General features: G+C 42.6%; 1 protein-coding gene across 3 annotated transcripts in view; it reads left to right on the forward strand.

The window, feature by feature from the left end:
• The window catches only part of TMEM71 (transmembrane protein 71), a 30,762-nt gene extending 15,181 nt beyond the window's left edge, over positions 1-15,581 (forward strand). For all 3 annotated transcript variants that reach the window (XM_025993514.2, XM_072733895.1, XM_072733894.1), the window contains exons 6-10: positions 3,912-4,115; positions 7,848-7,923; positions 11,620-11,681; positions 11,775-11,835; positions 14,521-15,581. In XM_025993514.2, coding sequence (XP_025849299.1) covers positions 3,912-4,115; positions 7,848-7,923; positions 11,620-11,681; positions 11,775-11,835; positions 14,521-14,536 — 419 coding nt within the window. In that variant the 3' untranslated portion in view covers positions 14,537-15,581. The remainder of the gene's footprint in view (positions 1-3,911; positions 4,116-7,847; positions 7,924-11,619; positions 11,682-11,774; positions 11,836-14,520) is intronic.
• Positions 15,582-24,434: the final 8,853 nt, after the last annotated feature.

Here is a 24,434-nt window from a genome sequence, read left to right on the forward strand (position 1 = left end):
ACAAAAGGGCTATTTGCTGAAATGTTATCTGCATCGAGATCCTCTCGTTTATTGTTAAGGTTGGAGACAAAAATTAAATGTCGGGTGCCCCAGGTGGCTCGGTGGTTGAGCATCTGACTTTGGCTCAGGTCATGACCCTGAGGTCCTGGGATCGAATTCCGCATCGGACTCCCACAGGGAGCCCACTTCTCCCTCTGCCTATGTCTCTGCCTCTCTCTCTCTGTCTCCGATGAATAAATACATAAAATCTTTAAAAAATTAAATGTCAGTTAGGGAAAGTATACATTGGGGACAAACCATATCTCCCCACAGATGAGCATTCCTTGATCATTCCTTGTGATTTTTTTTTTGTAGTTTCCATCTTTAATGCTGTGTCTTCTAGAAAATTCTGCATGATATTCTAGTACTCCACATAGGACATGTTTTTAGTTCATCCAGCTCCCACTGCAAAGCCAGAAGTTCAACAAAGCAGCCTCAAGCAGCCACACAGGGACGTTTTTACTGCTCTCACACGTTTCCCATTCACATCTCTACAGATTTTAGTGAAGTGTCAATCTTGAAGAAATAATTAACCATGAAAGTTCTCAGCTTTTTCTCACTTCCACGTGAATTTGACCAGATAGGCTTCTCTTTTTTTAACGGCTTTATTGAGTTAGAACTGATATACAAAAAATCGTACATATTTGATGTGTAAATGTGATGAGTTTGAACAGGTGCAAACCCCCGTGGTACCATCACCACAATTGAGGCAATAGGAATATCCAACCCCTCTGGAGTTTCCCAGTGTCCCACTGTGCGTACCTGTGTGTGTTTGTAGTGAAAACAATTATCATGACATCTGCCCTCTTAACAAATATTACAGAGCACAGTACAGTTGTTAAGTATAGCAACTCTGTTATTCAACCCATCTCTAGAACTTACTCATAACTGAACCTCTATACCCATTGAACAGCAACACCCCATTCCCCACACCCATTCCAGCCCCTGGAAACCACCATTCTATTCTCTATGTCTGTGACTGACGGTCTTAGGTACTTCGTGCAAGTGGAGTCATGCAGTATTTGTCCTCCTATGACTGATTCATCTCACTTAGCATAACGTCCCCCAGGGTTCATCCATGGCTTTGCAAATGGCAGGATTTTCTTTATTCGTTCATCAGTTGATGAATGCTTGGGTCATTTTGGTAGCGTGGCCATCGGGAATAGCACCACAACCCACATGGTCCAGGGACTCCTCTGCAGCACGGTCATTCCTGGATGATCCCTATGTTTCGCTTCCTGCATTTCCTTTCTCTATGGCAACCAGCAGGGATGCTTCTGCAGATGCTTTGTCAAGCGGCCGCAGGGTGTGGGTGGGATGGTGGGAGGGAGACCGCAAGGTTGGCAGAAATTCCCCAGTCCAAAAGCACCCCCTCATTTGCTCAGTATCCAGGCTGAGTGGGAGGGGAGCACCACATGCAGAGTCAGCCCACCAGCCTGGGCTGGAAGGCCTCTCTCCCCGCTTGAAGCCTCAAACTCAAATCAGCTCCAGCCTCCACGAAGATGAGCACTGATCCCGTCTCTATGGTTGCTGTGGTCTAAGTTGTTCTGGCGGCTTCACATGTCTCATCCTCCCTGCCCCTCTACCAGAACCCTCTATTTATTAGCGCATCCTACTGAGTGCTAACAATATGCTCCGCCTTAGAGCCGATGTCTGGCACTGGGGCAGATGAAGTGGCCTTTTTCTCATGGTGCTTTCAGTCTAGAAGGGAGGCAGATATTAAACAAAAACCACACAAATTATGTATTTTATGGTATGTGTTTATATAATAATTACAAAATCATACATTTTGATTTGCCCTGTGAAGGCAGAGTGCAGGGTGTTTTGACAAAAGTAAGGGCAATCAGGAAGATACAGAAAATGTAGGAAAATACAGATGTTCTCCGCTAGTAAGTGCTTACCAGAGTTGCTGAAAGAGCACTGATGATGGAGATTCCTTCTACACTTGGTCTGCTCCCTCTGTGATAGGGTTTCACAACCTCAGCATTATTCACACTTGGGACTGGACAATCCTTCATTGTGAGGCCTGCCCCATGCATTATAGGATGTTAACCGCATCCCTGGACTCTATTCATTAGACGCCAGTAGCAATTCTCTCCCCACCACCACCAATTTGTGACAGAAAAAAAAAAAAAATCTTCAGACATTGCCAGATGTCCCTGGGGGCAGAAATCTCCAGTTAAGGAGTGTTGTTATATGAGGACTCCATGTGTATTTTGGGGTTCCACAATCTCTCCCAGCTCCTGGAGTGGGGCTGGGAGTCTCTCATTGCTGAGCGACAACTTCAACACTTCAACACAGAGCAGTCCTCACCTTATACTCATGCTCCAGATTGCCTACAGAATAAATCTTACCTCCTGAGTTTGACCCATGAGGCCCTTCATGATCAGACCCCTGCTTAGCAGTCCAACCGGGATCACCTCCTGGGAGTGCCCACACTCACATGCTCCTCAATTTAGCCTTGTAAGGGAACTCACTCTCCTGGGAACACCCTTCCCCATGTTCTCTCCTGGGTTAATGTCTTTCCTTCCTCTCTTCCTCCTTCTCCTCCTCCCCTCCTCTTTGTTCTGTCTCTATCTTTCCTTCTTCCCGCTGTCTCCCTAGCACTCCTACTCATCAAGTTGTCACTTAAGTATCGTCTCATCCATGAAGCCTCCCTGGATTCCCCCTGATGGACTCAGGTGCTCCTTCCTTGATTCTCGCTGGATGCCTTCTGCTGCCCTTCAGGGTAACAATGACCACACTGCATCCTAATTGCTGGCGTGTACGTCTGTCCCTCTCCAAACCACAGCCTTCTTGAATGAAAAAAGAAATGTTAAGATATCTATTATGTTTTATCCAGCATTTCAAGATATTTTACAGAGGGAGAACTCCCTTCACAGCTATTCTCTATCTCCCCATCAGAAGTTAAGGCACATGAGGACAGAGACATCATCTTCACCATTGTATCCCAGCAGCTAGGTCAGTTCCTTATATAGAATCACATCCAATAAAAGTTTGCTGAATGAATGAATGAATGAATGAATGAATGAATGAATGAGACGTAGAAGGAGTTGGCTCTGCTATAGTCTGATGCAATGAAGATGGGAGGTTGGGAAGCCTGGGTGGCTCAGTTAGTTAAGCATCAGACTCTTGATTTCAGCTCAGGTCGTGATCTCAGTGTCGGGGGATAAAGCCCCATGTAGGGCTCCATGCTCAACGGGGGAGACTGCTTGAGATTCTCTCTCTCTCCTTCTGCCCCTGCCTCCCTAAAATAAATAAGTAAATCTTAAAAAATAAAAAAAGATGAGAGGCTCATATATTCATCACACATCTCTCCAATCCATCTCTACAATCCCCCCAATGCACTTGGGGATTAAGGGAGAGATACTTATCTTCTTCTCTATGCAAGTCTTCGGCTACTATTTCATGATTTCTTGCAACGCCACCTGGATTTTACCACATACCAAAACCACATATTACTTTATCTACATGAAAACAGGGCTGAAGAGTGTGTGTCCAGTGCCACCCTCACTGAGAGCCACTCCAGCACCCCACTGCGGGTGGCATCAATTCCAGACTCCTCCACTGGGAAGTCAGTGCCTCCTCTGACCCACCCTCCCTCTCACTCTCCAGCCGGTCACATTCCACCAGGTCCTGTTGTTCCAACCACCCTGGACTGGGCCTCCCTCAAGACACTTTCACGCCTCTGGCATTTGCTCTCATCACTGCACTGAAGAGCCTTTTCCTCGGGGGCCTTCAGACAGGAGGACACATTGCAAGGCCACCAGACCTGGGACCCATCTCCCATCCGACTCCCGAGGTGTTGCTATGGGGATGACCACTGGCCACCTCACAGGGAGAGTCACTGACCACATGCCCTCCTTTTCCAGGAGAGGATCCTGACTGGCCCCTGACTGATGCCTGGGAGTCGAAGGGGGCGACAGCAGCCTCCACCTGTGGCCCTGCCGTGTCCCAGACTCCCACCTGCAGCCCTGCTGTGTCCCAGACTCCCCGACAAAACACCCACGACAGGGCTCTCCAGACTCATGGGATGGCTTCGGAACATCTCTCAGGGAACATTTTGGATCACGCAAGTGAGTTTGTTTTGTTTTTTAATCTTTGCCACACCCAAAAAATTCTTCCTTTTGCGGCCAAAGAATGAGTTAAAGATGATTAAGGTGCACTTGGGAATCGGCCTGTGGGAGCAGGGGAGGACTGGGCTGCTGCAGCACCTGGTGACGCATGCACAGAGGAGGTGCCTGCTTTTGGGGTGTCATCTCGGAGGCACCAGAAGGACTGGCTTTGCAGCATTTTCTTTCTTTTAAAAAAAATAAACCCAAAGACATTTGGCAAAATGTTAAGCTTTGCTAAAGTTGGGTGATAACGTACACAGGTGCCTGGGATTTTATTTTTCATACTTAGCTAAGGACGTGACATATTCTATAAGAAGAAAAAGAAAGGAAGGAAGAAGAAAACCCCCTTGAATGCAATGCCTCAGGCAAGGGAAAGTCAAAAGATATAAAGGTATTGGTATTTCCTGTCAGGAGTAGATCTGAAATACATCCAACAGGCATGTTCTTCACCCATCAGTTTGCCAACATCGGATTAATCATGTTCGCACACAGCGCTGCGGCATCAGGGCTCCGTCCTGGTTGCCAAGGTTCAAAGCCCAGCCCCCTCCTTGTTCGCTGTAACTCAGAAGCAGGTCAGCCAGTTCTCTAAAACAACATTTTCATCTCTAAGTGGAGATAGCATAGTTCCTACCTTGTAATGACAAAAATAGTTCGTGGAAAGCACTTGGCATCCCATGTCATGGATCCTAAGGACTCAACCTGTATGTGAGATTATGATTACAAAAGACTGAGGTCAAGCAGGAAAAAAAAAAAAACAAAAAACTTCTCTTTATCTGTCTTCACAAAACCGTAAACATGCACCTCACTGACCATCCTTCCTTTCCCAAAGGCCAATATACCCCCTTCCCTTCTGCTCCCCAGTCAGCTACTAGGTGTTACAGCTTTCAGAGTTTCCTTCCAGCTGCTGGGATAACAGAAAAAGCACCTTTTATTGTTTAGACAGTTTCCAGATGATCCACAGCCACCTCCTCCAGGGATCCTGCCCTGTTTTCTGGGGAGGGGATGTATTTCAGATCTACTCCTGACAGGGTTAAGTGACCCTTCTGGGTGCTCACCTAGCTTTCAGGCTTCCCCCTCTCGCCCCCATTTCCTGCACTGCTCTTGCATATTTATTTCTGGGTCTGGTCCCCTGGGCTGTGAACTACTTGAGGATGGGCAATATTGTCTCGGTTGTGTATGGATTCCAGCCTGCCCACAAAACACCTGGTACAGAGCAGGTGCTCCCAAACTGGACCAATTAGGTGTGCTATCTCTATTTTACAGATAAGCATACTCATGAGTAGACAGGGCAAGTAAGTCTTTGCATATGTGTTTTGCTGTGTCGGGAATGTGTCTCCCCCCTGCTATACCTAGAAGACCCCCCCCACTCTTTCAAGGCCCAAATCAAAGAACACCTGGGGGGGTCTTTTCTGTTGCCCCCTTCTAGCTGGGGGAGGTAACACTTCCCTGTGATCCTTCCCCAGCACTCTGAGTCTATCGCTATGGAAGGGATTTTCCTCTTCTTGATCTGATTCTGAAGCCCTGGGGTGGACGAGGTCTCCATCTGATTCTATTTTGTCTCCTTCACATGTGGGTTGTGATCGTGCAGTCTAGGCGATGTTTGGCCCACAAAGGAGAGAGGCGTGCCCGACATCATCTCTGCTAGTCAGGATGTTTTGAGTTCCCGTGGATGGAACCCCGAGATGGATGAATCAGTAACAGAATGTATTCAGTTCATTAATGAAAATTCCGGGCCTAGATTTTTCAGATTTCTGCCAGTCTCTACTTCTGTGGTCTCTTGTCTTCTATGTCAGCTTTACTCTTTAAAAAGGCTATTATTACTCTATGGTGGTTCTTGGTGGCTGACTGCCTGCAACTTCCCAGATTCTTCAGTCCAGAGGAAAGAGGTGATGGCCTTCTGGAGTTATGATAAGAGATGACGGCCTTCTCAAGTTATGATAAGAGGCACCCAGTTTCACTGGTTCTGGAAGGGTCCCATTTACATGAAAAAAAAAAAAAAAACAATCACTGTCGCTAAGTCTGTGAAGCCCCAAATGGTTGGAAGGGGATCAAATGCCAATGAGGGCACTGGTCTCTAAGTGAACCATGCACTGAGAGAAGTGAGGCCATCACTCCAGCGCCACCAAAGAACAGCAGATAGGTGCTGACCATTCTCAGTAAGCTTGCAATCTAGTGGGGAAATCTGGAGAAAGAAAACAGCAATTTTTATTCACTATGATGAGATTGCTGATGCAAATGCATGAGGGATGATGGGGCTACAGAGAGGGAGCCACTGAGGGCCACAGGGGAGTTGAGGAAATCAAGGAGGAGTTCTTGAAGGAAGTGACAGTTAAGCTAGGCCAAACTGGATCCTAGAGAAATGGCTCCTGAAGGAAGGAACTAGTGAATACTTTGTATCAAATCATACAATCGTATCTTTGTAGAATTTGAATTTAAACCAGTCTCTGTTCACTGTTCGAGTCTAACGATTTTAGCAGTTTGTCAAGCTGGACTTGTTTCTGTGAGGAAATGTTTTCCAAATTCCACATCAAATCAGAGTCAGCTAAGAATACAAACACACTTTAGAAGGATGGTTGAGTGTTCAGCTGAACCCACAATAACTTATTTAATTCACAGTATACATGAAATACTGTACATTTGCAGTGACATCATTCACAACTGCTATATTTTGCATTGCCAATCTTCAGTACTCCACCCACATTATGGACTAAGTAGGTTTTGTTAGCTGACTCAATCTTCATTCATAGCATAAATAGCAAAAATAAATACATTCACAGCACAAAGTCATTCCAAGTTTTAAACAACTGTTGCAAAATTGAGCTTTTGAAGCATTTGGTAGAAATTAAGTTGAGGTCTGTTTATCCTTTCCTTTAGCTCTTTATGTGATCATCCTTAAGCCAGCTCTGATTTCTTTTAGGTGACTGGAGTAATATTCAGGTTCACGATTTAACTCCTATGATTTTGATTGCTGGAGGACTTGCTGTCATTTCCACTGTGGCTCTAGGGCACTGAAATATTTTACCGATAGCAGAGTTTTGCGAGGACAAATAGTTCGTAATATATGTTCCCTTTTTCGCCCTCTAGAGACTACCAATATGCAAAGTTGCAATTCTCTGTCAGGCCAAATATTGTGTCCTGGCTAGGCATAGTTTTGAAAATTTGGCTCTGACACCTTGGAGCTGTGTGACCTTGGGCAAATTTCATCATCTCCTCGGTCTTGGTCTTCTTGTGTGCGGAGCGATGACAGTGGCTCCTACCTCACAGGTTGTTATGTCGATTCAATGAGGTCTGAAAGCTCTTTGTGAATTATAAGGCACCCTACAAATTTAAGGCATCATCGTCATCATCATCAGAATGAGATTTCTGACATTAGCATACATTCCACACAGCCTTTCCCCAGCATTACAGTAAAAGGCAAGCCCCAAACAGTTTGTGTAGCATAAGCATTTCTTAATGACAGAAAATATTTTATTATTTGCTAAAATTATCTAATGAATAGATGGATCTGCACAACATTTGATAATTTTATCTTGTTACTTATGGCAAATTGTGTGAGCTGACATACATTTGAAACTGTTTTGTGGGTTTTTTTTTTTTTTTTTGGTGTATAAAGAGGAAATTTTATTACAGCATTGTTGTTCCAAGATTATCAGCAATGAATTCTAATCCATTTATTTTTCTTTTACCTATCAGAAACCAGTTTGTGGCGAGAGGTCTCCTTTCAAGCAATTCTGCTGGCTGTGTGCTTCATCGTCTGTGCATGTGCAAGGTAATGCAGATTTTATTTTCATGCAGCAGTGTTTCATAATTAATAAAGCTGTAAACGATTGATAATTTCCTTACCTGATTCCACAATGCATTTTCAGTAGCTCTGTGGTTAAGATTTATTCATTTACCTGTGCCCCTTACGTGCCCCTTTTTCTATCACTTGCCCCTCTCGTTATCTCACAAAGTGTACAAAAGCCAGTGGATCTTGCTAGAAATTGGATTTTATTATGCATCCTCCTTTGTTTAAATCCTCAGTGACTCCCTGTTACGGATAAGACCTGAGTAACCCTGCTTGGTATTCAAGGGCACTTGAACTCCCAGTAAGAGAACTTGGAGTCCCCCCTGGGACTCCATCTTTCTCATTATACTTTTATATCCTAACATAAAATATCTGTTCCAGGGAAGCCCATTCAGCATCTCAGATCACATAATACTCTTGGCTGATGATAGGCTCTTCTCTGTTCTACCCTCTGTCCAGCATGCCATTCCTATTCTTTTCTTGTCTAAATCTCTGGAGTGGTGGTCAAGTCCCTTCTATGAGAACTGCACTCATATTCATGCCTCAAGGCCTTTGCACTTGCTGTTTATTCAACCCACTACAATCTTCTCTAGAAAGCCTCATAACATAGGTCCTTACTTCTTTCTGGAATCTATTCAAATGTCACATCACCAGAGAGACATTCCCTAACAACCTTGTATAAATAGCATATCACTCTCTACCACTCACACCTCGCTTTACTTTTTTTCAGAGCACTCATCCACCAGACCTATTACGCGTTCACTTGTTTGAATGTTAATGATCTATCTCTCCCTGCAAGAATGTGAGCTCCATGAGAGCAGAGACATTGTGTGTCTCCTTCACTTCTATGTCCCTAGTGGCAAGGATTTGTCAATATTTGTTGAATCAATGAGACAGGGATAAATAATTGGTTCAGACCCAGGATCTTTGGGGTGCTTGTGCTCTTGTCAGCAAATATTGCTTGCTCTTAGGTCTCACCTCTTGAGGGTCGAATACCTCACATCACTTGGGAGAGTTGTGTTTTTAAATACAAAGTCCTGGATCCCAACCCTTGAGATACTAATTTAGATCTAGTGAAAATCTGTATTTTAAAACAAGCATCCTAGATAATTAATAGGTTTAAGAAGTAGTGAGGATCCCTGCGTGGCTCAGCGGTTTAGCACCTGCCTTTGGCCCAGGGCGTGATCCTGGAGTCCTGGGATCGAGTCCTGCATTGGGCTCCTGCATGGAGCCTGCTTCTCCCTCTGCCTCTCTCTCTCTCTCTCTCTCTCTCTCTCTCCCTGTGTGTGTGTGTGGGGGGTCTCTCATGAATAGATAAATAAAATCTTAAAAAAAGAAGTATTAGGTATTTTTAGATCACAATGGGACCAAAAGAACAAAAAGTGGGGGAGGTCCCATGGTTAAATTCTGCATTGTATATCCCAAGTCAGAGGATCATGTATGCATTAGCATAATTAGGCCCAGTGAAATAACACAGTGAAGAAATATGATTATCTTTATTTAACTTAGTATTTCTTAACTGTAGTTGATCATGGAAACTTCTCTTTTAGTTCATGGGACTATTAATGAAATGTTCCTCTTCAGTTAATTCCTGTAGGTACTCCCCTTCTTCCTTAAGAAGGGAGCTTAATCCCCCATCCGTTGAGTGTGAGCTGCATTTAGAAACTTGCTTCCAAAAAACAGAGGATGGAAAGGGGGAAAAAGGGAACTTCATGGCCAAGAAACATAGCAAACATGACCTCAGATGCTCAGATGGTCAAGGTTAACATCAACAGGGATGAGTTATATTCATAGCATATACTCTTGATACGATGTGGTAAGACTGGCACTTCACCTCTGTGGTCTTCTGGACTCCAATCTAACCAGAGAAAAACTTAAATTAAGGGAAATTTTACATATTATATGATCAGGACTTCTCAAAACTGCCAAAGTCATCAAAACTAAGGAGAGTCTAAGGAATTGTCATAACCTAGAGGAACCCAATGAGACATGACCAAATATCATGAGGCATCCTGGAAGGCATCATGGAACGTGGTTAAGTTAGGGAAAAACTGTAAAGTCCAAATGACATGTGGGTTGAATGTGAACCAATGTCATTCCTTCATTATGACAGTATGCCATAGTAGTGTAAGATGCTGATCCTCGGGGATGCTTGGTGAGGGGTATATGAGAACCCTCTGTGATATTTTTTGCAACTTCTCTGTATCTCTAAAGTTATTTGAAAATAAAGAGATTTATTTAAGTAAGAGATTGGTTATGAGAAAAATTATTGATATGGGTAGGAGCATGGATGAATCTCGGACACAAGAGTCTGTATGATTGCCAATACATGTAAAATATAAGGAAAGGCAAAATGAACCCACTGTTATAAATATAATAATAGTGGTTGATGGGGTTCCTGGGTGGGTGAGTTAGTTAAGGGTCTGACTCCTGATTTTGGCTCAGGTCATGATCTCAGGGTCATGAGATCAAGCCCCTCATGGGGCTCCACACTGGGCACAGAGCCTGCTTAAAATTCTGTCTCTCCCACTTCCTCTGCCCCTTCCAACCTTCTCTCACTCTCTTAAAAAAAGAAGAAGAAGAAGAAGAATTGTAATTAATTCTGGGGAAAAGAGTAGGAAGGATGGCAAAAGAAATGTTAGAGACTGCTGAAAATATTCTATATCTTGATCTGGGTAGTGAATACAGGAGTTCAGTTTAAAAACAAAACAAAACAAAACCAAGATATGCACTTTAAATGCTTTACTGTATATTTGTTAAGTCGCAATTAAAAAAAAAATTAAATGCACACAAAGAGATGTCTAAAAGGGTATTCATTGATATTTAATAATGGCTACTTTAGGTCAATGGAGATTTTTATGATATTTTCTTTTCCCTTTTGTACCTATTTATAATTTTTTTCACTGATTCATGTTCTGAAAATAAAAACAATAAGGCAATTATTCTTTTAAAAAACATGGTATGCCTGGTATGCCTGTTTGGCTCAGTCGGCTAATTGTCTGGCTTTGGCTCAGGTCATGATCCCAGTGTCCTGGGATGGAGCCCCACCTTGGGCTCCCTGCTCAACCAGGAAGCCTGCTTCTCCCTCTCCCTCTGTCTGTGGCTCCCCCTGCTAGTGCTCTCTCTCTGTCTAATCAATTAATTAATTAATTTTTTAGAAATCCACCCTGTGAAACAGTAACCATCAAATTGGTAAAACCCCAAAATTTTAACACATTTTGGGCAAGGTTTTAAAGCAGTTGGCACACGGATTTTCTCCTTCAACTTTTCTAGAAATTTTATACTTTTGTGGTTACATTTCAGACTATGACTCATTTTGAGTGAAACAGTTAAATTTTGTGTTGAGGTGTGATGTATATGTCGAGGTTCCTTCTCTTGTGTGTAGATATGCAATTGTTTCAACATCATTGCTGAGAAGGCTGTCCTTTCCCCATCAAACTACTTTTGCTCCTCTGATAAGACTCAGTTAACTGTATCCATATGGGTTCACTTCTGGTCTTTCCATTCTATGCCATTGACCCTCATGTCTTTCCTTTGGCCAATACCACACTATCTTTATTATTGTTGTTATAATAACTCTTAAAGTACATCATAAGCATTTAGTCACTCTAAAAGAACGTCTCATGTATTGGAAATGCATAATTAGTTTGCTAAACCTGACAAATTCTGTTGTTTCAGATGGTTTCTGGGAGGAATATCAGTCAGTGTCTTCACATGCTCATTAATGATAACTATTGCCTGTAAGTAACCATTTCTCAAATTATTTCTCCGATCCCTGTATTTTATTGGTCATTCAAAAATAATTCTTAAATATTTTCTCTTTCTTATTCAAGATACTGTCAAGTCATTATTTCTCGGCCTTGCCAGCTATGTCAAAACCACCACTTGTGCTCAGTAAGTGTTGACTGTGTTGTCACTGTCTGGACAGAGATGACTATGATCTACTCTCTGAGAATGCTTTTTGCTGAGTAATAGATGGCAATGACTACATACAGGAAAGGTCCTGATTCTTTCTTGAGAAATACTTCCTGTTAATGCTAAAATCTAATGGCATTATCATCCTGTCTCTTAAATTCTGACAAATTTCTCAAAATAGAGAATTAAGCTTTAAGGCAGTAGGGCTTAACAAATAACATGACTTTAAAATTTTTAAATCATTTCAAAGTGCTTTTATAGATTCATAGCACTGCCCTTTATAAATACCACCTCTTAAGAGGCCTTTATCTTATAGTTTCCCAAATAGCTGGCAAACCGCCCATGAAATGGTCTCAGTTACGAAGTGTGGTGTTTCTCTACCATCTCTCACTCACTTAACGATCCCCCTGTGTGCTGACTGTCATGGCTCATCATATTTCAAAGGGTTACTGGGGTCTGGTTGAAATGCTCACAGAATTTCAAACAGTCTGCAAAACACCATCTCCTTGCAAGATGGATTGTGTTAATTACCTTCGCTTCAATATGGCTGCCAGCGGTCAGCTCCCATGGCTTGAAGACGGATGTCTATAATTCAAATTAGTTTACTGGCCTTTGCTCTTGACACCGTGTTGCCCTATTTATGAAATCATTGTGTTAATTCTGAAATCACAAGGGGACTTAGTGAAGATTTATTTTGTTTAGGACTTCAGCCAGTATTGATTTCCTGACACTCTGAGCGATGTTTCTCTTCATTTCCTGGCATTCTAGCTTTCTGGGGGGCAGGCATTGATATAGCTAAGATTTGTTTAACCTCTTAGTTAGAAAAGTGGGTCCTGAGGTCGCCCAAGAAATTCTTATTCTTTAGCCCTTGTGTATTAATGACATTTGTTCAAAACTCCTCTAAGATACTCACTTCCTTCCCTCTGGCTGCAGGCCACTCTCTAGGTCTGTAGAGACTTAGAAATGCACCTCACCTGGCATTAATGACAGATTTGCACCCACACGTAGCTTTCGGGGCTGAGATGTTGCACTATTCAGGACTGGACTAACCGACAATGTCTAAACGACCGATTCTCATGCAAAGCCCATCTTGCACCTCACTTTCAAAAGTAAAAACATTGTCATTGTTTGTCAGATGGTATGAATTGTTTAAATCCCTTCTCTTTGGGTTTTAAGATGAACTTGTGCAATGAATTGGAAAGACAAGTATCATCTTGTTAAGAACTTGTAATGAGAACAGAGTTTCTCAAAGCATTAAATCATGGCATCTGCTCTAGAAGCACCTGGAGAGCTTCTATCCTGATTCCAGCTCTTCTGAATCCAAATTTCTGGGGGATCTTTAACAACCTCTCTAGGTAACTCCTTGCATATTAACTGTGAGAACCTTGGAAAGATGGTTTGTAAAATCTTTATCCCCTGATTTCTTTTTTTTTAAATATTTCATTTATTCATGAGAGACAGAGAGAAAGAGACAGAGGGAGAAGCAGGCTCCCTACAGGGAGCCTGATGCAGGATTCGATTCTAGGACCCTGGGAACATGGCCTGAACTGAAGGCAGATGCTCAACCACTGAGCCACCCAGGTGCCCCTTGTGTCCATACTTTAACTTGTTCTTATTCCCTCTCCATTTTTGTCCTGTTTGCTGCCCCCTCCCTGGCCTCTTGTACACACACTGTTGTATTTAAGATCTATTAAAACAAGAATCATTGACTTCATTTTTGTATCCATCTCAATGTCTTGGGAATAGTAGATACACCATAAATATTCATTAAGTTGAATGTATTTGCTGCATCATTTTTAAATTACTTCCTTTATAACCAAGAGCTCTGTATCTGTATATTAAAGATTTTGCAACCCTCTCCCACACACCTAAACATATCCAGAAGTTAATAAGCCAAAGAGATGGTTATTAATATCGAGAGGCGAGGATGACTCATAAGACTCCTCTGACAATCAAAGATGCAAATCTAAGGGGGTGGAGTACACACACTTAATTCACCTCAACAAACATTAGTGGAGCAGCTGTCCCACGCCTGTCCTACACTGTGCAAGGTAGATTAGATTAGGGGCCTATTCTTTCACACTTTATACTTCTCAAGTCCATCTCTTTTCATCCCATAATGTGATTTTCATTCAACCACCTTCTTTGTTCATCTTAAAGCCCGTGGGTTTGGGGACTATCCATATGGTTCACCATTGGCCCAAGTGTCCCTTTCAAATGAAGGTCATCACAGGTATCCCACGTTACCAATTATATGTTTTAGCATCAGCAAGATGCATTTTGCACATTTATGACATCATAGTAACGAGAGAGGTAACATCTGTTCTCTCTACTCTTAACATATTGGAATGTGTGTTTCTATAGCTGGTGAATGAATGGGTAAACTTCAGGGAGTAGAAATATGGGGAAAACCCTATAAGGATTTCTGTTCTAGAGGAAGTGGTGCAGGTGGAAAAGAAAACAATATAAAATGGTAGTTAATTAAGTACCAAGCTGGAATAAAAATAAAAGTTACTTCAAGTTGAGGCTCTGCTCTTCCTAGTTATGATTACTCAAGCTAGTGTGTGTGTGAGTGTATGTGTGTGTGCAGTGATTGCAGTAGTTATCACATTTCCTGTCTATCTGGATGAATCATGCATTTCTTTTCTCTTTTCTCTGATCTAGGTTTGCCAAAATTTGACAACCATTTAGGACTGTCTCTGATGAATGCCTTCAATCTGAATATCCAGAAATTGTCTGATTTGCAGTCTGCTTGGAATCAACCACATTATTGGAAGGCAGTGAGCAACTGAATAATCAAGAAAAAAACATTTTAATTTGGTTATGTGTTTTTAAAAAGAAATCTCATTTTTGCCCTCATTCTTGTAATATGCTCAGGAAAATAATATTAATTTGTCTTTTCTATGCAAACCCTTAGCAGTTGAAAGGGAACAGACCAGGAAATGTGATAGAGAAGGAACAACCTGGGTAGATGGTCCCCTTTTATCCCCTGAGGCACGATTTTCAATTGTTAATTTTCATTTAGAGAATTCTATGAGGTGCTTGTAACAATGCAGATTCCTGGACCTGCTTGCAAATACCTATCCCTTTACTGAACTGCTTTAATTGAATAATGTAAGCAAGTCTCTATAGTCAATACCCAACTTGAAAGTAAATAAATTGTAGTTTGCACATAAAATACAATGTAGAAAAAAAAAATTCATGCCCCCCCCACCATTCCCGCCCCTAGGAGTGGCTTGATGGGAGTTGGTGTCAGCAGATGCCAGTTAATTGAAAATGGGCAGGAGAGGGCCTTTCTTTGGGAAAGCACATTCTTCTTTTGAATCATTTTCCTTACAGTTTTCAGCCTTCTTGGGACTCATGATTACCTTTCATTCATGTGCAATTAAAATAAAGATATAAGAGAAAAAAATCTTTAAGGGCCAAATAAATAAGGCAAAATACCAGAGTGCCTTGAAATGCATAAAAACGGTGCAGTTGCCCAGCCAACTGGAGGGTCATAGAAGAAACTGTCATTGCTTTTGCTTGGAATATGTTCTTGAAGCAAACATGGCCTGCAACTCAAAGTTGTTCTCTGATATTCTCTGGCTAGACACCTGTGTGGAGAAGATTGTCTTTGCTTAAATGGTAATATCAGGATACTACTCTTTATATAATTTGTATTTAGTGAATTTGATTTGAAAAAAGTACTCTACTATTAAGTAAATGAGGTCATCAGCAAATTATATATATGTATCTGTCTATCTGTCTATCTATCTATCTATCATCATCTATCTATCTCTATCTCCATAAGAGTGGCCATGGCAGAGAGTCAATTGGACACTGTATTAGTTTGCTATAGCTGCTGTAACAAATTACCACAAACTGATGGCTTAAAATGACACAAATTTATTGTTTTACATCTCGGGAGTCTATAATCAAGGTGTTGGCAGTGCTGTTTTCCTTCTGGGGGCTTCAGGGAAGAATCTGTTTCCTTGCCAGTTTCAGCTTCTGCTGGCAAAGTGACTCCTTCCTCTAGCTTCAAGGAACACAACTCGCTTCAAGCATCACCTTCTCCTCTTCTGCAAGGAAATATCCCTTCACCTCTCTCTCAAAGAACACATGTGTTCATCTCTAATTATGACTTCCTCCGGAACATCAACAAATATATGCATAGAGTAGGGCACACGGGAAGAGCAGGGAGGACTGGAGTGTCTGTTACCCTTATCACTAGAAATGACTGGAGGATTACTGGTGAGTTAATTAAGATTCTGGAAAGAGCACATCAAAGTATCCCAGAGGATCATGTGGCAATGGCCGGGAGATACAAGCAAATAAACTGCAAAAAAAAAAAAATGGAAAAAAAATTGGGAGAGACTCAAGAAATCATATCATTAATGTCTATGCTGAAAGTGATAACAGCCTACTTACAGGAGATTTCAAGATTTTTTAGAGATATATTATTTAGGATATGTGGACATGATGGGAAACATGCTGGCAATAGGAAGAAACTTGACTGATTTTTAAAATAATAGTGATTAAAAATGTAGAATTCAGTATTTTATACTTTAATAAAATCAAAAGTTTTTTTTTAAATAAAGGATATATGTATTTACATTTAAATCCCATTCTGATCATCCAGGGTAATCTCCCTATCCCAAAAGCCTTAACATAATCCCAGCTGCAAATCCCTCTTGCTCTAGATAGTAATATTCACAGGTTCCAGTGATTACGACCTATATGTCTTCAGGGGCCATTAGTCAGCCTGCCATCCTATCTTCAGCTTAGGATAGATTTGCCCAACAACTTAATAGATCTGGGATGTGTCCCATACATTTTTTTTTTAACAAGTAGGCAAACTGATCAGGAGAAGGTGGTCCTCAAACCACATTCATGGCATGCTTTGAAGAGGATTTAATGGGGAGCTAGTTGCATAGGAGAATCTCATTTTGATGCCCTCTCAGGAGAGTGCGCCTTGAGAATTTTTTATGTTTCCTATGTCTCTGTGTCGGAGACTCGTTTATACAGGGTCACTGGATTTACATGATAATAACTCTCAAAGTTAGATGCAGAAATAAAAATAATTTGGGGCGCCTGGTTAAGTGTCTACCTTTGGCTCAGGTAATGATTCCAGGGTCCTGAGTTTAAGCCCCACATGGGGCTCCTGCTCATCAGGGAGTCTGCTTTTCCCTCTCCCTCTGCCCCTCCCATCTGCTTGTGTTCTCTCTGTCTCTCTCAAATGAATAATAAAAAATAAAATCTTTTTTTAAAAACAGAAATACAAATAATTGTTTATAATTGTGTCATACTTTACTGTGTCCAGGACCTTTCCTCCCCAATTATATAAGCTTCCTATCACTGTTGTAACAATTGCCACAGACTTGATGATTTAAAACAGAACAAATTTATTGTCTTATGGTTCTGAAGGTCTGATGTCCCCAAATGAGTCTTAGGAGTCTACAATCAAGGTGTCAGCAGGCTGTGTTCCTTCTGGAGGCTCCAGAGAAGATCTCATTTCCTTGCTCTTCCAAATTCTGGAGGCTGCCTACATTCCTTGTCCCTTGGACCCTTCCTCCTTCCTCAAAACACACCCTTCTACTTCTGCTGTATATCTTCTTTTCCAAATTCTGTCTTCTTTCTTCCTTCTTAGGAGGATTTTTGTGATCTTATTTTTTTTTTAATTTTATTATTTATTCATGAAAGACATACAGAGAGAGAGAGAGAGGCAGAGACACAGGCAGAGGGAGAAGCAGGCTCCATGCAGGGAGCCCGACGTGGGACTCGATCCTGGGTCTCCAGGATCACGCCCTGGGCTGAAGGTGGTGCTAAATCGCTGAGCCACCCAGGATGCCCAGATTTTTATGATTTTATTGAGCCCACCCAGACAATCCAGGATAATCTCTCCATTTTCAGATCTTTAAATCAATCCGATCTGCAAAGTCCCTCTGCCATGAAGCAAATGAAAACAGATTCAAAGTAGTTTCTACTGTAAGGTCAAAAAATCCTAAGACAAACAATTGTAAGTCAGGGACCATCTATATATATATTAGTAGATACCTAGATCTACATCTCTCTCTCTCTCTCTATCTATGTATCATACATCTTATTGGTTCTATCTAGCTGTCAATGAATCATACATTCTATTGGTTTAATAGAAGGTATGAAAACTACCATTTTATAGGCTTAGTTAAGCATAGAGAGGTGTGATAACTTTCCCAAGCACAAATGAGGCAAGTAGGAGGTCTAGATATCACACACAGGCCTGTTGACCCCTCAGTCCTGCTATCCCCATTATTGATTACGGTTGGAAAGATTACAAGAGAAGGGCATGGCACCTTGAAGATCAGATATTGCCCCAGGCACTCTCTCAAGAAATACTAACTCTAGAAAAAGTTTTTCATGAGGCAAGGGGTGAAAATGAAATGAGCCAAATTGATGAAATTTGCTGAATTTCAATGAAAGAGCCAAATTGTGACCTTTTCCTTCTGCCTTGTACCTCAAGATTCTCAAATCTAGTTTGTCAGAGATTTGACATGAATGTGATGCCACAGGAGAGAGAAATCACCCAGTGCTCTCTGTCTGGTCTGCTTGAGGACCTCTGCTTGTAGACGCTTCTAAGGCCCACCCAGCTCAGGGAAAGCCTGCCATTTTGATGGAGCATCTACTATGTGCTAGATGTTGTACCTGCCTTGTCTATAATCCACCGCCCCTCCCAGAGCCCTGCCAAGGATTACTTCATATTGTAGCTGCCGTAACAAGTAAATCCATGTAATGCCTGATGTGGACCAGGCCGCTCTCCATTACCTTTTAACCATGGCATTGACCTTCAAGCTTGTGCACTTAATTGCCTTGGGCTGAGGAGAGATGGGTCCCTTCCCTTATATTCCACAAATAAGGGTGAGGGTCACACAACTATGTGAGAAAACTAGGAAATGTAAGGGAGCATGTGGATGTTTGGTGAACTCTCACAGACTCTGACACAGTCACATTTAAAAGACGAGGAATTGTGGATCTCAGAATGCCTGCCTCATGCTGTCGCACAACGCATAATTAGAGAAGCCCAGATTCCACTCAGGTCATTAAAACTCCGGTGCCATTTCCCTTCAGTGCTTCCCCAAGTAAAATCTACTGTAGTTGCTTCAAAACAACTCAGATGCAAAATGATCTGCCTGTGTGGCAGGGGATGCCAACCACCCCCCATCCTCCCCAAAAGGAATCCCACTATTGCTCATGCAATACAGCAGAGCAGACACCTGCTAACTTGGCATACTTTGCATCAATGCCACATTTCCCTACCAGGCCCTGATGAAGGTCTGGTCGTGTATTTTTAAAAAAGTCTATCCCGCTGTGATGGCTGCATCCCCTCCATCTGTCCCATGCTGGGTGAAATGGGCTACAGCTGCAAGCTACACCTGCCATGGAGCCAGACGGGGTACCTAGGGGGTGGACCGCAATTTAGCAGGTGGATCCTAATAGCTGGCAACCACTCTGCAAAAATTTTCTTATCCTTTTGTACACTTAAAAGAAATAAAAACAAAGAAAACGAAATGCAGGAGTGGGGGTGGGGGCGGTGGGGACAAAGGCTGGTGCCTCAGGACTTCTATTTTCAATGCAAACTGACATTTTGCATTTGCACTGGGGAGAGAGAAGATGACCCATCCTCCACGCCAACCCAAACTGAGATGGCACACTTTTGTGTGGGCGAAACTCAAGTTGAGTCTGCAAGGGATCTGCTGTGGGCAAGGGGAAAAAGAGCTGAAGCTCTGTGCCAGCAGCTCCTCTGCTTCTCCTCCTCTTTCTCCTTCTCCTTTGCAGTGAAAGGAAAAATCAAGAACCATATCCTAGAGCTTCCACCTCCCCATCTTCCAGGTTTCTTTGTCTGCAGAATTGCATCCTTTGAATGCTAACTAGCATGAGTACAACATGATATTTGGGCTGGAGGCAGAGCAGAGCTGGGGTTGAGCTCCGTTGTGTCACTTTGGACAAGGTATTTCATCTCTTTTAAGCCTTAACTTTCCTGTCCATAAAATGGGATAAAACGATTTCCCTAATTCACAGCATTTTTATGAGCATTAAATGAGTCTACACACAAAGTAAGGAAAGCCTAACACAGTGCCAGATATATAGTAAGCTCTTCCAAAGTGGAGCCTGCAGTATTGCTACTCCTACTACTACCAGGAGTAACAGGAGCAGTAGCAAAAGTCATTTTTCTGATTTCTGGGACTATGTAAATATTTTAGTGACTGGTGAGGCAATAGAACAAAGAGCCGAGCCCTGGTCTGAGGCTGGGCCAAGGCTGAGCCAGTCTAGCTGAACAAATCCTCCTCCCAATGCTGAATGTCAGGCAGAGGGGTGGAGAGACAACATGAGTTTTGAAGTTAGACAGAGTATGACTTGGCTGCTCTGCCGTTTATAGCTTTGTGATATTGGGCCCTTCCCTCAGCCTCTCTGGTGCTCACCTATACCCCAGGCCCGAGTTCCTGTCTGTGGTTCTCTCTGAAGGGGGAAGGGATTATCCTCCCCCTTCTCCATAGCTTTATGGAGAAGACCAAGCAAGAGAAAGTGAGCTTAAACAGTGGCATGAGAAAGGAGCTCACTTTCATGAAATGATTGATGTGATTTTCTTTATTTTGAAGTTAATCCACCATCATTTTGTTGAAACAAAAATGAGAACATTCAAATAAACAAGAGAAGAGGTTACCTCGAATCCCTGAACTCAGAGACAGCCACTGCCAACATCTTGGTGTTTATCCAAGAAAACTGTCTTGGTTGCAAGGTTGATGAGATATGAAAACAAGCCACCCAGGGAGAAGGACTTTGGGCATGGAAACAGCCACCATCTGGGGTCAAACGTGTGGCCATTGTCCTGTTGGAAGCAGAGGGCTCTGGCAGATGACAGGCCCAGCTCCCTGCTATGATTTATTGAAAGGATAGCCATCAGCTGTCACCCTGTAGGAAAGTCACCTCACTCCCCACCCCCAATGTGGAGTTCAAGATGGCCACACAAAAGTTAGTTTTAAAGACCCTTTTATGAAAAAGGAAGTGGGACATAAACTAGAATCTAATGTGTTCAGTATATCTGTGTGTCCTCCTTCCCTCCTTCCCTCTCCCTCCCTTTCCTCCTTCCTTTTCTCCCTCCCTCTTCCTTCCTTCCTTCCTTCCTTCCTTCCTTTCTTCCTTCCTTCCTTCCTTCCATCCTTCCTTCCTTCCTTCCTTCCCTCCCTCTTTTCTTTTCTTTTTTGTTTTCTTTCTTTCTTTTTTCTTTTCTTTTCTTTTCTTTTTCTTTTCTTTCTTTTCTTTTCTTTTCTTTTCTTTTCTTTTCTTTCCATGCCTCAGTCCCTGTGTTATTTCTGAGCTCTGTGAAGATCAGGGCTTATAGTCTAATGAGTGATGTATACAAAGAGACAGTGACACCAGTGTGTTGAGCAATAAGACAGAGGTGACTCCAAATAGCTGCAGAGACCTAAGGAGGGTGTGGTGCTCCCATCTCTGCCTGGATTACAAAGAGACAGACAGAAAACCTTCCCTGGTATCCTCTGTTCTCCATTGCATGGCATTCTCCCCACTGGCAGGGGGCTGGTGACCATCTTCCCTCATGACTATGAGCTCCAGGCAGGGCCAGCTGGGGAGATGCCCCACAAACATTGACCAGACACATGCTATTGAAAGTATGTACGGGCTGAGCCAAGGGGTGTTTGTGGTGACACCTACTGTCTCATTCTGCCTCATATCCCTTCTTCTCCTCTTTCAATGACCCCTCCCTCACTCTGTGGTTTTGGGGAGGGCTATGATCTCAAACCCAGACCACATGTCCTGGGGAGCATGGAGGCATGGGGCACAGCTTGGCCAATCAGATGCTCTGTCCCCCAGGGACAGTGATGATTAGAGGAAGGATTGGAGCTAGCCTGGGGCCAGGGCTGCACTCCACCTGCCTCCAGCTCCCTCAGGCCTGGTGGTCCTGCTCTTTCTGGAAGTCTCTGAGGAATCAGTGTTTTTCCATTAGGTCCTTCCTTCTAACTGAAGCTAGTCAAAACATATTGATCCCATCTGCTAGAAAAAAATCTGATATATGCTTTTTTTCCTTTAAAAATTTTAATTGAGGTGAGGGTCACATGCCAAAATTGGAGTGTACAATTTTTAAGTGTACAATTTGGTGGCATTTAGTGCAGTCACAGTGTTGTGCAGCTACGACCTCTATCAAGCTCCAAAATGTTTTCACTATCCCAAAGGGACACCCTGACACCCATTAAGTAGTCCCTGTGTCCCTCCCCCAGCCCCTGGTAGCCACTAGTCTGCTTTCTGTCTATGGATTTACCTTTTCTGGATATTTCATATAAATTGAATCATAGAGTACACGACATTTTGTGTCTGGTTTCTTTCACTTAGCATGATGTTTTTAAGGTTTATCTACATCCATTCCTTTTTTTAAAGATTTTATTTATTTATTCATGAGGGACACAGAGAGAGAGAGAGGCAGAGATACAGGCAGAGGGAGAAGCAGGCTCCCTGCAGGGAGGATAGGTCTCCAGGATCACGCCCTGGACTGAACACTGCGCTAAACAGCTGAGCCACCCGGGCTGCCCTACAACCATTCCTTTTACAGCTGAATAACATTCCATTGTTTGGATGTAGCACTTTTGTTCTTCCATTCATTCACTGATGGACTTTTGCCTTGTTTCCACTTTTTGACTATTGTGCATCCTTCTGAAATACTCTTGACGAAGGGGGTATGAGTTTGGAAAGTGAAGAAAATGGGAAGGGACATTTGAAGACAAGGGAGCAACTTATTTCAAGGCAGAAGTTTTCCTAGCTGGGCCCGTTCCCTTTCTAATCTTCCAGGCTACGGTCCAGTCTCCACTGGACTGTAGAGCTAGGATGATCTTTCTAAAAGGTACACTCATCATTTCATTTTTCTGTTGAAGAGACTCTGTCCCCCGCATTACATTTCCTTCCGCTCACTATGCCATGGCCACAGCACTGTTCTCCTTTCTGTTCCTACAATACGCCAAGCTCATCTCCATCTCAGGGCCTTTGCACCTGCCACACTCTGGCAGAAACACTCTTCTTCCTGAACTTCTCAAGGCCAGCTTCCTCTCATCAGGGAAATACCACCTCTGCAGAGAAGCCTTCTCAACCACTCTAGGAATGTTCTCCCCGTCTACTCCCACCACCCCTGGACACTGAAGTGTCTCATTTTCTGAAATGATCTTTCTTGTTCATTTGCATATGTAGTTTATTATCTGCTTGGTTTGGTGTTGGTCTTTGGCTTTCCCCTGCTCTGGCCCCTTTTTTTCTTCACCAGAACAGAAGCTCCAGGAAGGTCAGGAATTCTTTGATTCCTCAGGGCACAGAAGGGTTCTTGGAATTTAAAAAATAATCAATAAGTAATTGTTTAAAGAGCAGATGGCTGGACATGATCCAATACAGAACTGGCAAGGAATATGGCAGGGCTGGTGCAGAGAAATAAAGCAGGAGGGCCATGAGTTGTGGTGGAAACAATGACTGCATCTAGATTTCCCAAGACACTTCTTTGTACCAGGCTTATTCTAACTTAGCTTTAGAAATTCTCTGATTTGATTATTTCTTGGCACAGCAAAAATGGAACATTTACTTATTATTTCTGTCTCACAGTCAGCACAGAATCTCTAGAGAGGTGTTGTTGCTGAGAGCAGGCTTTGCAAAGGGGACGCAGTATAGAAGATGGGGGGCATCAGAACCCTTGTCTTCTCCTTAGCTGCTATGTGGCTTTGGACAAATCACCTAACCTCTCTGAAGTTCAGGTTTCTCAACAGAAAAGTGGAGAGTTTTTGAGGATAATAGCTCCGTGGTCTCTTACTATGAAATGTGAGGTGGGTTTGTAAATACTTACTCTTGTTTCTCCCTCAGAAAGCCCTGTGAGGTTGACAATGACTATTATTCTCATTTTATTATTGAGGATCCAAGAGGGTAAGTTGAGGTCAATTGTTAACCACTGGAGGAGCTGAGACTAGGGTCCCACGTCTGGCTCCAAGGGTAGGATATTTTCCTGCAGACTTCACTAGGCTATTGTGACAATTAATCATAAATTATAAGCACATGCATTCAGTTTTCTCTCCCAGGGTCCTTCTCTCACTGAACCTGGAAGTAGGGTGGAAGTCCTCCTTGCTTCTCATGGCCATCTCTGCATCTATATCTGTCCCCCCGACCCTGGAACTTCTAATTTTGGAATTCATGCCATCAAATTGCACCTCTCTTGCCACTTCTTGATGCGGTCGACTACTGACCCCTCTTTTCTTGAAGATGTTAGCTCCTCCCTAATTGTCACTCGCTCCAGAACGACTCTTGCCATTCTTCCTGGCAATTTCAATATACACATATCTATCCCTTGTATACCCTGGACACTCAGTTTACTTCATTCTTTTATTTTTCTTTTTGGATTCAAAAGTTCAGCTTTATTGAGTTATAAATTACATCCTATAAAATTCACTTGTTTGGGTGTACAATTCATAGATTTTTAGTGAATTTACAGAGTTGTGTAGCCATCACTACAGCCCAATTTTAAGACACTTTTGTCACCCCCAAAATATCTTCCTTGCCCATTTGAAGTCACATCTCATTCC

Source organism: Vulpes vulpes, chromosome 13 (genome assembly GCF_048418805.1).
Source record: "Vulpes vulpes isolate BD-2025 chromosome 13, VulVul3, whole genome shotgun sequence".
NCBI lineage: Eukaryota > Metazoa > Chordata > Mammalia > Carnivora > Canidae > Vulpes > Vulpes vulpes.